Source organism: Vanessa atalanta, chromosome 5, assembly GCF_905147765.1.
Source record: "Vanessa atalanta chromosome 5, ilVanAtal1.2, whole genome shotgun sequence".
Taxonomy (NCBI): Eukaryota; Metazoa; Arthropoda; class Insecta; order Lepidoptera; family Nymphalidae; genus Vanessa; species Vanessa atalanta.
Window position 1 is genome coordinate 13,563,330 of NC_061875.1, and position 19,969 is coordinate 13,583,298.

General features: G+C 32.0%; 1 protein-coding gene across 2 annotated transcripts in view; it reads left to right on the forward strand.

Moving 5' to 3' along the window:
• Positions 1 to 19,969, forward strand: part of LOC125064202 (lachesin-like) — an 84,569-nt gene that overhangs the window by 52,638 nt on the left and 11,962 nt on the right. The window contains exons 4-7 of one of the 2 annotated variants that reach the window (XM_047671138.1): positions 6,021 to 6,228; positions 9,259 to 9,420; positions 10,887 to 11,015; positions 17,985 to 18,159. In XM_047671138.1, coding sequence (XP_047527094.1) covers positions 6,021 to 6,228; positions 9,259 to 9,420; positions 10,887 to 11,015; positions 17,985 to 18,159 — 674 coding nt within the window. The remainder of the gene's footprint in view (positions 1 to 6,020; positions 6,229 to 9,258; positions 9,421 to 10,886; positions 11,016 to 17,984; positions 18,160 to 19,969) is intronic. The other variant, XM_047671140.1, reaches the window with a different exon arrangement.

Sequence of the window (19,969 nt, forward strand, 5' to 3'; positions counted from 1 at the left end):
TAACAAGACCCGACTCGTGGTAACTGTAATAGAGTAACCCCTAGTTACTAAAATGCTTTTCAACGTCACACAAATTAGTTGGGCTTTAATCTGAGCGCTCATTCGTCGCCTATTGCGTTACTGGCTGCCGATCCATACTACTCCTCATTTACTAAACTAGGTGTTGGTTGGGATCTTAAAAATGGATCAATTACATTTAGAAAAAACAATAACAAGTTAATTTTACTCAAACTACAATTTCAATAATCTCTCGGTCGCAATAGTCTCGAAACATTCAGAAGCCAAAACACCGTTGTTTAATAAAGGTTCGGATGTGGTATCGTTTTTTTAAATTTACGCCGCATATATTATCTGCAATATACGGTAACACGGCCATATGTAATCATTGTACTCAGACAGGCGAGAAATGCTCGTGTGGCGGGTAAGGGCAGTTAACCAGTTATTTATCTGTTTTTCGCCCGCCGCCAGTAAAAATTTGATCAAGTATGAAAACACTGAGCTAACATACAATTTACATTAAATTGATATATCTTCTAATCTTTTATATTTAATTAAAGGTATATAGAAGGAGTATGAAGAACTTTAGTTATAATGTATTTATATATATATGTCAATATCAATTCTAGTTTTTTTTTTTATTAATTTTAAAATGGCTTTTATGTATTTCCGTTTATTGTCATAAACATTTTGCAGACTTTTTTAATATCCACAAATTTTAATACAAATTTTCGTGTTTTCCAATAGTTTTCATGACATTCGCTTGGAATGCGCCCGGGCTGGCAATTTTCTGTCTATCTGCCTAAATATGTATTGATATTTATCTAATAGATTGTGTTTAATAATTGCATAAAGACGTTCAGAAATGATTACATAAGAAAATACTTCCTAATAGAGCTTTGTTTGCGTCCACACTTGTACAATGTAATATAATATCTTCAAAGCATAAGCATTGGTTATTTGTAATAATACGTATAATATATATTTAGCTTATTGATAATCAATAATTTTGTTTTTTATTTCAATATTATCATTTCAGTGTCGTTTCATTTAAGAAAAATATTAAAAGTAAACGATTCCGGACAAGTGTATCGCTTCCCTAATACAATGTCTTGCACCCGGAATTAGTAATTCATGAATTTGCCGCGGCTCTAATTATTTATTTTATTTTACGAGACCTATTATCGCGATACTGCCGCCTCGTAAATACTTAAGTAGTAATGGAGTGCCTTGGAATTTTAGAGTAATTGGACGGGTTGTAACGTTAGTTCGTTTCTTTTTATGTCATAGTATATTTGGGAAAAGTATTCGCTAAGTTCATTAGCCCCGTCTGCTAGATTTTCTCTTTTGATAAAGTAATTTCATTATGATTTGTTCAATTTTATATTTCAACTAGTTCTTACTTTTGTTACGCTCCAGTGGAAGTATGTATGCTTAAGTGTTATTTACTACGAGAAGCTTATTGTTGTTGTATTGGGTGTAGAACAATAACGTCGAAGAAGGTAATTGATAAACAATACATTTATTTACACAAAAAATAATTCCAATAAATAAATGAATTACTCGTTAAAACAAATTATAAGAGACCATTTATAAGTCGTTCATTAATTTCCGATACAATTTGGCTTTATTTATTATAAATGAATAATTCTTATATTTATCTGATAAAAGGAATACAGAGGATTTTTTTTTCAAATTCAAAATGAACATACAATTATTTTTTAACCACTGCATCCTTAAATCATATACAGTGGAAATACTCTCAATAAAATAAACAGAATAGTACAAAATATAAAAATAAAAAAGTACAAAAAGGTATCGTTAGAAATAGATTTCATAAAAGAGTAAATAAATATGAGCATACAGGGACTACGGACGGCAGTGCGACCCTAATCAAATATACTTTAACTTTGGCACCATCGATTGAATAGTTCAGGTACTGTGTACCTTCTTGATAACAAACGTTTTATGATTCTACTGGAGACATACAAAAGCGATCCGACACGGTCTCGTAAGAACGCATGAGTCTTAACTGATTATTGTGAGGAAAACTACTTGTATGATAAAATTATATGCTACATGTATAACCAGTCCCCTTTAAACCTTCTCGTCAAAATAAGGAGACACACACTACCACCTTTGTCCAGCAGTGGGATATACAGACTGTTACTTACTACTTTATGCAAAAGGAATATTTAGTAAAGTGGTATTCTCGGAATAGCTACGGATAGAATAAATATTTGAACCTTATTCGACTAATAAATTTCAACGCTGTCTGACCAACGGATAACTTCGATAGCAAAACAAATATCATTGTTTTGCTCCTCAAATAGGTCACGCGTTAATTTATGTTAATTGATAAGTTATCATACGTTAACAGGTTTATATTAAAACTAATTAGCCAAATTTGACTATTAATTTCGATGAATATTACATTTAACACGTTTCATATTTTTTTAAAGTCTCAGTCGTACTTTTTAAACGGATTTATTTTATTTCAAAATCGTTAATTAATTATTATTATTGAATGCCTGTAATAGAAGTCTTGAAGAAAATAATAAATGGTTCATATTATTTTACTAGCATGTGTTAAGTTGTACAGTACTTTTAAGACATTTTCTGCCTCGCACAACCCTCTGTGGAACCAGCTTTCGCCGGTGGTTCTTCCGAACCGATACGACTTGGGAACCTTCAAGAAAAGAGCGTACTCCTTCCCGAAAGGCCGGCAATACGCCTGCAAGCCGCTCGGTGTTGCAGATGTCCATGGGCGGTGGTAATCACTTTCCATCAGGTGAGCCTCCTGCTCGTTTGCCACCGTTTGTATAATATAAAAAAAAAATCTTTATAGGGATAAATATATATATCTATCTTTGATTGGGATAAAAATATGGTCTGTCGTTATTCATGTTTTTATTTTGTCTATTATATGCATGGTAAGTCAGTAGGTACGTCTGTTTCATAAGTAAAGCTGATTATATTATGTAGGCAGAATAATGGTTAAAACAGCATAAAAATAATATCGTTCGTAAAATGACATGAGGTTTAACGTTTTATTATTAAAGTTTTTATAACAAAACTTAGTATTCGCTGTACAAACGAAAACATAACAATTGTACGCATAAACAGAGTTGCTCACTTCGAGAGCAAAGTTCGGGTAATACGCGAGATAACGCGTGGTTTACTTGAAATTGCCGTTAAGTATGTGGTGGAGGAAGGTGAGGGGGGTAAAGAGGCTTAGTGGCTTTGAGAGAGACAAGTTGCGAGTTGCGATTCTTTCTGTTTGTTTTGGATATTTGCAAGCTGATTAAGTGATTTGTTGAGGTTTTCGTTTGATGCTTCTAATGTTTACAAAACACTTACATATTTATATAATATTCGTAATAATAATATTACGATGCATAGATAAGAAACCTTTTATTTAAATATACATTTCGATTAACATTGTTAACAATGCTGATGTCAAAATACTACGGATCGAGATGAGACAACTACATGGGTTTAAGTGAAACTTGGCGTGATAACTTATACTCGTCGTCGTCTTCGTCATATTTATCTGAAACTTTAACTACTTAGTGCAATCAACAGCGAGAACGCAGGTAGTAGTTTGCAAAGCAGATTCATTTATATATATTAGTATGAGGAATATAACTAGTTTCCACATCAAATTTATATTGTTAAGAATTTAATAAATATCGAAAATATGTTCACTCATAGTTGCTATACCGGATTTTGCAGGATTAAACCCTAAAACGGTAGCTACACTTGTCTTCTGAATGCGCCATTTCCAATATTTGTATGCAGCGCGTTTAAGTTGTTGAGCGTAAAGCAATTACAGTACATGCCCGGGGGTAGCTTTACATAAGTCCCACGTTGGGTGCCAATGTTAACTGTGGATGTTTAATGTACAAGCTGTACGACATTAAAACATAGATTAGCTTAGTTTTTAGACCGTACCGAAAATTTTTAGCTTCAATATTTTCAAAGTGTCACAAGTATATTTTGTAATATCAAGATTCCTCGTTTGCTGCTTCTTATTTCAATATATTATTTTAAACAGAAAAAAATATAGTTAATTATACAATCCACCTTCAAAGATAAGTCATGTAAATGCTTGTAAAATTAAACTTGTTTTGTGAACTTTCATAATTTAAAGTTCCAACATACAGCGGTAACGTGCCTAATAATAATAATAATAAATGGGAACATATTCAGTCAAGATAATAATGCAGGGAAATGTTTGGAATAATAATACTTAGTCTATACCGTAAATGTATCGATTAGAAAATGCTTGTACATCTTGCTCCTCCACGACGATATCAATTAGCGCGAACGTGTTTCTAAGTCGAGATGTTGATAAATGGAACTTAACCTTTAACCCACTTTTCTGGTTGACGTTTTCCAATTAACCAACTCATTTGCAATTGCAATAACCTACACAATTGGGAATGCGACGAACGCTTTTAAGCTCCTATTAATTTATTTAACTTGCAAAATAATTTAAGCTTTTATATCTTTAGGCTTAATAATTATTGTAAATGAACAGATTCAGTAAAAAAATTAAAGATTTTGAGTGTCAATATTCACAAATGTGTAGGTGATGCTAATGGCTATATAATCGATGGAGCGAAGCCATTAATACCGTGGAGTTCCTGATGTCATAATTCATCGGTCGCAGATTTGGTTGGTATTAAACTTAGGTTACCTTTGCTCTATAAACTTAACCAGACTGACTTCAAATAGATTTATGCAAAACATTTAATGTAGTATTGATTTCATAATATAGTTTACAATTTGAATTTGAGTAAAAACTTACTTCATTTCTAAAATGGACTTTATAGGGGGTTACTTACATGATTATATAGAGTAAAACATACCAGAAGAATGATTATTCTTCTAACAAATAAAAAATGATAGCAATATGAAGGCCCTCAACTGTCTAAAAACATTTTGCTACCTGTACACCACTATTCCGTACTTATTCCATCCGTAACTTTAATTCGTCCGTTTCAACTTCGCCTTAAAACTCCGATGGAGAGTAAATTACTTCAACAATACGATCGATCAGGCCTGGTTACAGATCCACGGATACCGCTACGTTCAAAAGTAGACACGGAGTCAAGTTGAGAACTCTCATAAAATATGCAACCTATTGACTAGTGCGCAGTGCGGCACGATACGGCCCGCGTCTGCGGTCTCCTCGGGTAAATTTAACGCGACTGTGACTCCGTCAAAGTAAACAACGATGCGTGCTCGGTTGAGTTTCAGCTAGTTTTCCAGCTTAATGTACATTTGTTTGTGTTTCGGTTTCGAGATTTTGAAATCCCGTAATGTTAGCTTTTGCGTTTCAATTTATATCAGCAAAGTTTGTATCTATTGTTTGATTGTGCTTATTTTGGATTAGGAATGATTAAGAGTATTTGATTACAAGTTTATTACAATAACGCCTATGAATGTTATCCTTATGTTATTCATTTGATTATCGCTTTTATGTCTACACTAGTTAAGTGTTATAATTGTATAAGATAGTTATTAAGATACGGTATATAATTGGATATAAAATTAGAAACAGTATGTAAAGCACATTATGGGTCGACACTGTATGTGGTTGGAATTCAATTTCCTACCGAGTTAGAACTAAATTTACTGTGGCTTGGGTTATTCCCCTTCAATAAATTTAGCTTAATAATAATATAAGTAATATATTAATTCCAATGCTCTCAATATCAGAACGTAAATCATTGTCATGTTAGAATTGTGATTATATAGACATATCATTGCTGTAACTTTTTTTGAAAATAATTAATGAAAAATACGTTCCACAAAAGGCAGGTTCTGTACGTGTATATTTTATAGTATAAGAATAAATTTGGTGACAAATTTAATTCAAAATAAAACTACTGGCGATCGATTGAAAATTTACTAGCAGAATTCATTTTGTTGTAAATAATGGAAACGTTAAAAAAAAACTCTTTCGGTTCTTTTCATTTTGGAATGTAATTATTAACAAGTTATTTTATTTACAGGTGGCCTGGATACATATAGACAGACAGATGATCCTGACGATTCATCGTCACGTGATCACCCGCCTTGCTCGGTTCAGCGTGTCTCACGACAATGCTATGACTTGGCTTCTCCACGTCAGCCAAGTCCAGCAAGAAGACCGCGGATATTACATGTGTCAAGTCAATACAAATCCGATGATCAGCCAAGTTGGATATTTGCAAGTCGTTGGTAAGCCCAGTAGTAATAGTGTTTGATTAAAATATAATATGTTATAGTTATAACTGGTACAATAGCGAAGTATTTAAGAATGTGATGGATTCAGTTCAGTATTAAAATATTTTATATACACACGATATATAAAGTCAATGTTTTATTTTATGGAGTGCATCCGTGATGTAATTACCTCTTCGTATAACTTTTTTAATTTCGGCGGACATTTCAGCAGAGTTGCACCTGTCGTTGACACGCGCGGTTAAAGCCCGAATATAACGAAGTGCAATTGTGATTAGAGGAAATTGCCTTGTTATTTATATTATTACCTTGATGGATTGGCAAATAAGCCTCTTGATGGTAAGTGGTCACCACCAGAATGTCTATGGGTGGTGGTGGATCCTTAACGATATGTTAACCATTCCATACAACGGCAATTCGCCGCTATCCTGTGGAACTATGATATTATGTATATATATATATTATCTCCCTTGTGCCTGTAGTGTGTACACTGGCTCCGCTCATCCTTCAAACCGAAACACAATAATACTAAGTATTTCTTTTTGGCGGTAGAATATGTCATGAGTGGCTGTTTAAAAATACGACATTAATGGACAAAATCAAAATTAAAAGGATTAATATTCAGCCAATAACATTTACTATCTCCTTAGAGTATATCGGTCATGACTAGTAGTAACTCTTAATGCAATCAAGTTAGAGTGATAAATCAAAATTCAAATATCTTTAGAAATATTACACTTCCTAATTGATATACAAAATTATATCACCGGCTCAAAAAGAAACAGCTCATAGTTGAGAAGAAACGGCGGAAGAAGGTCAACGAGAAAAATGATTAAATCTATAATAAAGACAAAAAATGTTAATAATATGTACAATTTTAGTTATATGATTTTTTTTATTTAAATGTATTATATGTATAATAATATAGTACATTAATCATTCATGGTAAATTTAACAAGAGAACATCGTCGTATTCCAACAACGTAGGCGTGGTGGTCCCAAGCCAGCGATTTGGGATAGCTTAGTCTTTTTATACGACCACCATTTCGTAGAAACTTTTAAGTGGAAATAAAATGTGAAGGCTTCGTGTCGATTCCCAGAGAACACACGTTCCAGATGTAATAATATATCTTTCCAATGATGAAGGTTCTCCGAAACCAACAGTTCATTGAAATACAAATTTAAATTCTTATACTATTGTGTTTAAATTTTTTGACGACTGTTTGGAATAAAAATTTGTGGTAATTTAAAAATGAATTATGGCATTGAAATTTAAAAAAAGTGAATAAAGTACCATTCAACAATACAGGTATCCAGAAATAAACGTTTCCACAAATTAGTGTGCCATTCAAATAGCGTAGGTACAGAGCATACAAGAGCACTACTTACTTTTTAAATTCTCCTATTCTTTAAAAATTCTCGTACCGCAAACTTGCACGATTGTACAGTAACTGCTGAAATATCACGTCCCACTGGAATTTAAAGTTCTTGAGATTTTCATCCGTAAAACTTTAAGCAGCGATGTAAAGGGTATAAAGGCTAAATTTTATCAACTTTTAAATTTAAAATTCTTATACAGCCAGTTTCTGAAATATTATATTATGTAGTGCTGTGTCAAAACTGGATATATCTATGAAAAAAAAAATATATATTTAAGAAATACATAAAGTAAATACTATAATAAATATTTGTAAGCTTTTGCTTATCAATCAAAGTTAAAATTTACTAACATAATCGTTGGGACTAATTAAATTTTATTATAATAAGATTTTCGTAAAAAGAAAAATAAATATTACTAAATGGCATCTTTTTCAATAAAAAATAAAGTTAAATTTTATTTAAATTACTTTGTAAAAATTGAAACTTAATATCGTGTAATAATTTGATAAATAAAACTAACAAAAGTCTGTTAGAACGAAAATACAACTATCACTGGCAACATTAGCGCACTATGAGAGTTTAATCGCCATATTGATGACTAATTAACTAAAATAATTACGTGCAATGATAGTAGGAAACCGCATATGACAGAGACGTATAGTGTTGGCGATAGTTTGAAAGTTATAAATTTCGACCAATTTAAATAAAATTATATCGATTCAAAATAAATAAATAAATTCCTTATTATAGTCATCATTTAATTGTGGTCATGATACAAATGACTGAACCAATTCGATTGATGTGATAAGTGATCGGGTAAGATGTGCAACTATCGGTAAAAATCCAATTTGAATTAATTTGTGTTCCCGGTTGCTTTATTTATTGAATCTTTATTAGTAAGCGGTTATTGAAGTTACGAGTAAGGAGCCTTTACTACGGTCAATTCAATTAGTTTAATAGCTTTCAGTTATGCCCATATTTATTAAAGTATTTCCTTTTAGTTTTTACATGGCTCGAAAGTCGAAGTCAAAACTTTCAAAACGTTTTTTTATTGGGACAATTTTGTATTACTTCTCGTAGATTCTACCATCAGTTAGCTAATCGAATTACCTCTTGAATATAGCGATCGGACTATATTTATTTGAATCCCTGAAATAAATAAAAAGACTATTTTAACAAGTAAGTGTCGCACTATTTGCAAAATACAAGTTTCGTTCGTATCATGATTTCGTCGTATAGATGGATTACAATTCTGGTTATCCTTTACATATTTTAATCTCATAATTATGATTTATCTCTGGGTGTTTATTTTGTCCGAAGATATTTCCTTTGGTTAAAGCAAAGTATACTTGTAAAATATTATGCTAAATCGGATTTTGACGTTTAACCTTCGATCGAGATCGATAGATTATGTTCCTAATTCTTCAAAAGAACTAACTTATTCTGACGCATTGAGGGTCGAAATTAAATTAAGAGTTTTATAGTTATATATTACTCTAAATAACAAGTGATGATAAGTTTATAAAGTTAAATAGTGATACAGTATATATATATTTTAATTTATGTAAATATTTCTACTTCAGATGTTAATGAAAGAACATGTATTATTAATAATTATTTAAACTTAAACTTAGATTTTTCCCACAGTACCACCAAATATATTGGACGAAGAAAGTACACAATCAGCTGTAGCAGTCAGAGAGAATCAAAATATTAGCCTAGTTTGCAAAGCTGATGGTTTTCCAACACCGAAGATAATGTGGCGAAGAGAAGATGGCCAGCCCATATCCGTGGACAAAAGGAAGAAAGGTAACTTCTCACTACAATTAAACATTATTCCAAAACTAGTTCGGTTACAGTATAAAATGAATAGTCAATAGTACATAGGTAATTATTTAGTTTTCGAAAGACTTCATTCAAAAAAACAGATTCATCTCGAAAGTTTGCGAAGCAATTAATTAATCTTTTATACCTTAAAAAATATTTCGAATTCTTGCATAACTTCCATATCAGTAAATAGAAACGCCTTTATACGTTCGTAGTACGCTCGCAAAAAGTACTAAACTACTCGTAAATAAGCATTTCAGAAAAGACACTCATTTATGTTACTTATTTATAATGAAAGCGGCAGAATGCTGTTGGCGTTAAGTTCGTGTTTTATGAAATGCAAGACTGGTGTTGACACGGTAATTAAGCCTGTTAAAACCATTCTAATCCAACCCAAGCACAAAAATTGCTAAAGATAATTATAAAGGCTTATTCAGATTAAACCGTTGAAGCATTGGTCCCAGGACACAGAGCTCCGAATTGTTTTTCAAGTGATTTTCTTTTATCGGCGAAATTAACGCGTGTCGGTGAGTGGCACTTGCCACTAATTGTGTGTGACCCTTACGTCAATCGCATGTGCTATGATTACTCGCGAGTTTTCACTGATGTTTTAATTACTTCCAAAACTGTTCTCGTTTTCATCCAGCGTTAATCCTTTGTTTGGTTTTATATTCCCAGATCCGCTTTTTATTGGCGTTAATGGAAAGAGTTCGTTCGGAGTGGATGAAAGCGTTTGCGATTTAAGACTGGCACAGAACGTTTGACTCCATTTTGCCGCTTGAAGCGCTTTAAGAGTCCATTCATTAAGCAGTTTTACAATTTCATCCCTGGAGTCTTCACGTTTACTAGCGATAAGTTTAAATAAACTTTAGAAAATGTTTCTGTGATATAATTGTCAACATTTTTTGTGATTTTTTAAATAAAAAACTCACGATATAAAAAGGCGATATTATGAACAGACTTTCTTCATTTAAATTCCATTCATGTTAATTTTATATAAACCTCATTTTATTTAAAAAATCTCCGATTTATTAAATTCCTAGTAAAGAAATAGTACTTGCAGGAAAGTTCTGAATAGAATATCAGGATATCAGATCCGTTTATATTTAAGTTTTAACGTGGGAGTTTTAATACATTAATAGTTTAGTATACACTCGGTGGTAGGGCTTTCTTAGAGCAGACTGGCTTGTAAACCACCACTAGGTACCTATACTACCCACTCAACATATATTCTACCGCCAAACAGCAATACATTAAATTGTTGTGTTCTGGTTGGAAGGTTGAGTGAGCCAGTTCAACTGCTTAAACCCGGTATTAAACAAAAATAACTTTGCGAATAATATATTTGATTCTAATAATGTAAGTAAGCTTACGAAGAGCTTTAAAGTTTTTTAATATATCAAGCAAATTGTTCTTTGGTCAATATTCTGCAATAAGTTTTGTTTCAGTAACAGTATACGAAGGCGACACATTGAGCTTACAGCGGATCAGTCGCACGGAAATGGGTGCCTACCTTTGCATCGCCACTAACGCGGTACCGCCTTCCGTGTCTAAGAGGATCATTGTTGATGTCGAATGTAAGTAACATTATATATTTATATATAAATAAATATTGGACAACATCACATACATTACTCTGATCCCAATGTGAGTAGCTAAAGTACTTGTGTTATGGAAAATCAGAAGTAACGACGGTACCACAAACACCCAGACCCAAGACAACATAGAAAACTAATTAACTTTTTCTACATCGATTCGGCCGGGAATCGAACCCGAGACTTCGGAGTGACGTACCCATGAAAACCGGTGTACACACAATTCGACCACGGAGGTCCGAGGTTTTATACCTTGAAAGAGACCAGTTAGAATATTATACAATCGACTAACTATATTTGTTAATAATAATATCCAAAATATAAATAAAAAAATACATTTTAGAAATGCGTTCTATTCAGAAATATAATAACGCATACGAATTCGTCTGTTGAATCTGTTTTTGTATATTGAAACTGGTCGGACTGATGGCTATGGTTCGAGGCGCAATCAACCATACAAAGAAATTCACACTTACGCACCGACACGAGCATGTCATTTTATATTTAGCCGTGTCGTTTTTATATTTTAAGGCTTCATTTTGAATTTTTGCAAATATGAAATAAAAAGTAACTCCATATGAATACGATGAAGTTAGAAAATATATCTAAGCTTGCCTTCATATATATATGTTTTGCGCTAATTAGCCAATGCAATGTCTTACATAACTGATGTCCTATATAATGAAAGAGTGCCTTGAAATTTTTAAAAACGATATATCATATCAAAACTCAGCGCAAACAGATTCGCAGTAACAGACAATTTGTTATAATCTAATTTAATTTACTCCTGCTTAATTACACGGAAAACTTTCGACGTAAAATTTTCATCACAGAAAATATATCAAGGTAATTAAATTAAAAACGTCACCCCCGAAAAGAGCAACTTTGACAGTTCTACGTTGCTTAATATTAACACATAAAATATTATGTGAGATAATCTCGGTGATGTTGCCGCTTCGTAAACCAACACATAAAAAAAGCATTAAATATTATTCTAAATTATCATTTTATTTAAGACTTAAAATATGAAATACTGTTGTAGATGCGAACCCCTCCGCGGTCTTTATAATGACAATAAAAAGCAACACTACCAACGATATAGCTACGATGTGGTATGGAGGAATTCATAATTCATACTGAAAGCCTCTATATCAAACCACGGTACTTTTATTATTTACTGTTTTTACAACCTTGTGGAAGTATTTTTTCTTTCACAGATATACTGCTAGAGGTTATGGTTAATAACCATTTAAATAATAAATTTATTAAATCGAAACACAGCAAGATAAGAGTGTAAATACTATTTTATTGATTTGATATTCGAAAGGAGGAAACAACGTTGTTTAAGTAATCAGAAAAATGTATTTCTAAAGCCGTTTGTATCAATAGAATAACAATAACCACTTAGGTGGTACCACTAGGTAAAATACAAACACAATTATTCACCAACGTTGATATATATTCAGTTAAAATCAATTTGAATATTTAAGTTGACTGGTCCGTAATCGATTAAACAATTCAACGGCACTGAAGCGTCATTATTTAATTAAACACGAATAAAAAATCTACCTAAGAAAACGGAATTACTTTTAAATAATCTCACTTTTCAAACTCAGCTGACTAAATAAGATGGCGGCGAGTGATAATTGAAAGAAAACATTTTTAAAGTTGCACGTCCCAGGTATTGCTCGTGTTGAAATCAATATTGCCATTTTGAATATTTTTCACCTAAATCAGGTGCGGTGTATAATACGTGAATCTTAGCCGATAGCGGGTTCAGATCGTGTTTATTTTCTGTTAACAATTCATTCGTAATGAAATTTATTATGCATTAAAGCAATGTTCCGGAAGCTCCAAACATTCTCCTTAATAGGGGAGAAGCCCTTAGCAATGGGACGTTTAAAGTCTGTTGTTTTACTTTCGCTTGATCCTTATTGTATGATCCTTATTATTATATAGTCTGTTCCATGATTATGAAAAGTCTTTACTTCAATAATATGTAATATTGGAATATACGTCAACTAAAGTGGATAAAAGCGTAATATAAAATAATAGTCAAATAAATAATAGTATCGATTTATTCATTAATAAAGATCCCTGCTTTAATAATAAATTAATTGAAAAAGAAAAGAAGTAAACCCCATTTTTTTTGCTGCCTTACCTCTTACTCATGCCAATAATAACTTAAGGTCGAGAGGCGCACTTTAATGAGTGAATAGATTTATATAGATGCACAGGATCAACCATGGATAGCATGCTTTACGAGGCGTGGGAAATTAAATAGTATGTTGATACTATGATACATATTGGATGATACATATTGGATGTTGATCCAAACCGGACGGAGGAACGAATTTAAATTAAGGACGACTTAAAATTTTATGACCAAAAAAAAACTAAAATTTCTCTTGGTGGTCGGGCTCTGTCAAACCCGTCCGAGTAGATACCTACCAGCCACCCGCTCATCACACACTTTACCGCTCTGTTCCGATTTGAAGAATGAGTAAGCCAGTGAGACGTCTGGCAGAAGGGTCATAACATCTTAGTTTCCAAGGTATATTATGGCTATCCATATAACAAATACGAAAAAAAAACGGATAAATAACAGTCTGAAATCAGGCTTTGAACCCAGAAACTGGACTACCGATGCAACGTGTTGAACGATTTAAATGGGTAGACGAGTATCATGTTGGATTTCGGCGAGTTTAATTAGAATATTTCCTTTCTACCGCACGGCTTTACAAACTTACATATAAGTACAAAATATACATTCAATTGTGGTTTCTTTATTCATTTTATTTATTTACGATCAGTGGTGTAGCTAGGCGGATAAGTGCCGTTGTGGTATAGCATTAGGAAAAATTCGGGTCCCTTCTCAATATGATGAATATACTATGTATGTAAATATATGACATTTTGACAAAAAAAAAACTTTTTCTTTCTGCGTCAGTGAGAATAAACGCATCAAGTCAAATGTCGAATAGCTAAAGAATTACTGTAATTTGTCTCTAAAAGTTTGTACTCAAAAAGTATAATAATTTTGGACGGCTGCTGAATTTTACCTTCGAAAATTGCGTCAAAATTCCAAGTTTCACCCGCGCCAACTAGATTTCCGAAAATCCACAACAGCGCGATTTCTAAGGCATTTTCTGCCTCGCAATACAACTCTGTTGAATCTGCTTTCGCCGGCAGTTTTTCCGAACCGATACCACTTGTCTTGACACAATAAAGAACCTAAAATTATAACCTATGACGAAATAATTGATTATTATTTTGTCTAGGAATTCCAAAAACACCTTCGATAGCCTTAAATAAAAAGCGTCTTTTTTAAATGTTCAGTTAATAATATGAATTAAAACTTCTTTCATAATTATGAAAAAAATAAATAAAAATGCAAATCGCGATGAAAGAAAGACCGCGAGTCGGTTGACTATTTGTTCTTATGAATTCCATTGACTGAATGAAATCACAGCGTTCGAACCGGCTTGCGTTCAGTCGATAACATTAATTTTCTATAGAAATTGGAAATTGAACTGTTATAAAATGAGATTTTTCTTATATTCACAATCGCATTTTACTTGACTTGTCGTTACAGTTAGAACGAAGAGAATCGTGCCGTTCGTCACGGGTATTAAAAATTACCTTATTTATTTATTAGCTTTTATTGAGTCTGCCATTTTTTTACCTTCTCACATTTTCAATTTATATTAAGATAGCGGATATACCTGCCTTTGATTGGATTGCCTTGCTTTTTATTTTAGCATAGGCTTCATCCAGAGTCTCTAAAATAAACTAAACTATTATAATTTTGTGTACCAGACGGGATATCGTATGGGAAACTTTTAACTATGTCTTGTCATAAGGAAAAAATATTGTAGATATGTTTGTTTCGTACTCATGATGAGTATTTTCCATTAGTTTGCTAAAATAGTCATTGATACGCACGCAAATCTTAGTATTCTATATTATATGATATTATATTTTTATATACATACATAAACGCGAAATAAAAGAATCCAGTGATCAGGCAATGTATATTGTTACTGAATTAATTAGTACAATACATTATCTGAATAATCATTACACACTATAAAACAAAGTCGCTTACCGCTGTCTGTCCCTATGTATGCTTAGATCTTTAAAATTACACAACGGATTTTGATGCGGTTTTTTTTAATAGATGGATTAATTCAAGATGAAGGTTTATACGTATAATAAATGCTTAATATAGTAGAGAAACACTGATAATTTTAGAGGTTTCTGAAGTGATGTCGTAAATAAATACATTTTTTGCATAAATACATTGCAAACGCTGGCTGAACCCTACGAGATAGATCAAAATAATGTACTACAATACTTTTATTGTACACCTTAAAAAGTTCTTCAAAAAGTCCTGGATGGTATATGTCTATCTCTTAGGGATAACCCACAACAACCATTTTGTAACCTTTACTTTTTAATTTTTATCAGCATTGTACCCGTGCGCCGGTGCGGGTCGCTAGTACATATTATTATATTTTCAGAGTAAAACACTCATATTTAATATTTTTATACTTTAATTTTTATTTAAATATTTATAATATGAATTATCAATTTTAAAATGATGGTAATATTAAGCTCATTCTGTACATTGTAAAGATATTTAGATGTCCGAGTGTGATTTTAGAAAAAATATTACAATTATATATTAATACCGTTTACATACGATTAAAAAAAACGCAAAGACGCGAGTGCCGACAGTGTTCAGACTTCTCATCGTCAGAACTTCTGATCATAGAAATAGATAAAAATTTAAGTCCGTAATTCTATTATCTATTATCTAGGATTGCTGCTTACTTAACAACGCAGCTCCAATGCGGATCAGTGATACACTTGTGGCAGAATTTAATCCGATTAATGCAGGTTTTCTCACGATGTTTTCCTTCACGGAGCATAAGCATGAGATTAATGATAAACACAAATCAAGTACATGAAAATTCACTGCTGATTGGTTCGATTTGGACCCGCGCTATTTTAAAAGCCAATTATTCCATCTATCGAGCCACCTCGGCTATTATTTTGAAACCTTTTCAAATTAACATCAAATCGATCAATTTATTACGAACGTATTTAACATTTGGCAGGTAAGAATACATTAAATAATTAACCGAAATAATTACACCACAAAACGCCCGCGGTGTTTCCGGTCACAACGTTCATAACACTCATTTGCATTTACATATTATGTATAATTAAATTTTTAATCAGTATATTTGATTTTTCTTTGACATCTAATTTGTTAAATGAGACTGATCTGCGGCAAATACATCGTTGGACCTTTAAAAAGTTATCGAGATTATCCGTCCAGAAATTCGTCAGTATAAGAATAATAAAAAAAAAAACACAAATAATCAGCCGACTTCAAAAATAATATAAAATATTCAATATAAATGATATTCTTAAGTTAGTTTAGTTGATTGGGACACATAATAATATATGAAGTTAAATAAACACTTGTATATTCTATTTTTTTCTGTATCTGACTACCTCAAAGCTAAGCACTTGTCAGGCTTAATTAAGCGTAGTTCGAGTCGTTTTTTTTATGAGCAACAGAAAGATTTGTATCAATAAGTACAGTTTTTTTCCGAGAATAATCTAAAACTATCTCTAAAGCTAAAGATCTGTCGTACAAAGTAAAGGGGAAATGTACGGAATTTAATATTAAAATACGACTCTTTTAAGCATACACGAGCAAGATAATGAAGTCATCTTCCATGTACGCGTAAAGAAAGGTGGACTTCATAAATATTTTAAAACATCGTAGAATATTAAACCATATCACGCGGCCCGAGTAATATTCGTCCTGAAAATTGCCATCATAAACTCTGGGAATGTGAATTACGTTCTCAAAGTGTGGATTTTATTATCCAAGGGAGATGTGAAAAATCGTCGGCTATATTCGGCCGCGTTCGGGAAACTTTGCCTCTATCTATCATTATTGAGAGTTAATAAATTGCTTTAGAGTTTCCTATAGTTTAACGTACTTCGTTGCACGCGCTGTCGAGTTGTTTTAAATTGATATGATTAATATTTCCACTTAAAGACGCTAGCGACAATGAAATTATCTGTAGCTATGGAAGTTTTTCATTACTAGCGTCAATTTTCAAGATTATAATAAGAGATATTAGAAAAATGTTTTATAAACCTTTTTTATGAGAGAAGAAAGAGAGATGAAAATAATGACACTATAAAATATATACTAAATAAAATTCAATGAAATACCACTAACTGACGGTCTATGACTGATTATCATGTGATCTGTGAAACTACAGGTAATGCCTGTGGGAGAGGATAAATAAACTTAATTAACTATTACTTGAAGGTACGCGACGTAGACTCTCACTAAAACACGCTTTTTTTTAAATTTTAACTTCAAGGGGAAGAAGTAGGTAACTTAATGAATGAATTTTACCCGTACGAAATCAGAACGGACCACTAGTCCATAAATCGAGCTTGCCAAATATGTATCAATTATCAGTAAATTTTCAAGCTAAACTGCAAGAGTATAATGGTCATGAATTAAATATACTTAATTAAATACAGCCCAAATTAAAAATAACAAATCATGACCGCGAGGAATGGCAAGAACGCTTGCAACTTTTTCTAGTTGCATCGCGATTCCGATTCTCAGTGCAAAAAATGAACAAGCAGTTCTGTCACTAGTGGAGGCAATAAAGCGAAATGTTAAATCTTTTACATTTTTCTAGTACTATAAGGCTTAAATGTTTTTTTTAAAAACTGAAAAAAAAAATTGAATAGAGAGAGCAGGAATTGTGAAAAACCAATTCCGTCCAGAGTCATCAGAAACTCATCGTCAGCAGTCTCCAAATATTTTTTTACTAATATCGTTATTATTATTATTTGTAAAAACTTAAAGTATTCATCTATACTTAAGTAAAAATATTTTTTCAGTCTCACCAATGATCTGGGTACCAAATCAGCTGGTGGGTGCTCCCGCTGGTACCGACGTCACCGTGGACTGTCACACTGAAGCACACCCTCGAGCCATCTCCTACTGGGTGTACGATAATGTCATGGTGCTCCCAACTAAAAAATATGCCATTAACACCGAGGAAAACTCATACAGGTAAATTTCAGGACTATTTAGAAAAAGCGGTTCGTTTTTTTGTGTTTTATAAATTTAAAATCAGTGTATTTAAGAGTTTAACTCTTTTCACGAAGACGCCATTTATAATATAATAATAATAATAATAGTTGAAAAGAGAATTTGCGCGATTTGATTTAGAAGTTTATCGGTTTGGAAAACTCTTGTTATCAGAGTTTACCAAACCGATATATTTGAATACTAACAAATATTACCATGTACTTAGTTTATTTATTTAATTTATAATTATTTTACTGAATAAAAGTTGTTGTAATTTAAAAGGACATTATTGACTACTATTGTTATTAAAAATTTTACACTGCAAAGTAAATCCCTTTTTATCAGTTGGGGGACTAACACGGGGTCGCTTTTTAAGAGCGAGCACAGTATCATGTTAACTATGCATATCTTTATTTTGCAGAGTGCGTATTCATCAATTTTAATTCAGGACCAAAACATTTATTATAATTGTATAGTAAAAATAACAGTCTGCAAATGTCTAACCGCTGCACCTACCCCACTTTTCCTTTTCGAAATTCGTTGTCAACCACATATAGCAGATTATATACACGTGCAGATTTCCTCGCGTTGTTTCCATACAACACAGAACTAATTATAAATACTACTAAAATGAGTGGTGATTCACAGTGAGGCACAGGTTTCACTCGACTTGTGTCTCTTACTTTGATAAATATTACATCCAAACATATATTTCGTATTATTATTTGTTAAATACTAATCGAATCTTAAATACTACTGTTTTATTTTATCTGAATAACATAACATTATCTCTCTCATAAATAATATCAGCAATATTAACCGTTAACGTTTCAGCAGCTGACTTCACGGATCTTGTAATATTAAATTTTATTTTCAAAAGAAACCCTCTTCAGGGTGAAATATATTCCGTAGTCGTATCGTTCTTCCTCAATCTCAAAGCTTACGATATATTTTAAACGTCTATTTTTAAAAATAAATTCATGAATTTAGTTTCGTCAAATATGAAAAGGTTTTATTCGCTATATTTTTTTTTATAAATGTAAACAAATATATAATATGAAATGACCAATAAAATAATTAATAATTAACTCGGCAATATATTTTACAGTTGTTACTAGAATCTCATAAACAAATATACATGTGTAATTTTGTAGTTTTAATATGTCCATAAAGAGTTTGAAAAAAAAGCAGGACTTACTTTGAGACATCATGTCGGAACGATTATGTATTAAATAACAGGCATAGTGAAAAAACAAACATAACGCACTCTCCTTACGTGACATTTTCTGCCAATTTACTCTAATATAAGCCGCATAAAAGAACTTCGTTCCAAAATCTGAAAAATGTGAGACCCTTGCCGTAAATGTTATATTCGGTCCCTCGTGTATACATACATAGTCTAGCAGTGGAACCTATACAAACTGTTACGTTACTTTTTTATGACCACCATCGAAGTAAAGAAGTAAATAATACGTGTTCAGAACAGTGGGATGGATGACGTAGCTCATACAAAATTACATTACATCAAATTTTAATTGCACTAGAATATCCCAAACAAAAAATACATTGGTTCAAATTGGTTCATTGATGACGGAATTTTGAGGAAACAAATATATATATATATATATATATATATTTATATATATATATATATATATACATACAATAGTTATAGAGTCTCTTACAAATGTCGTCTTGAATATACGCAATTTGAAACGAATGATTCTTCTCTGCTCTAGTACAACTGTCCTAACATTTGCAAATGTCAAACATTACTCCGATGTAAATGAAC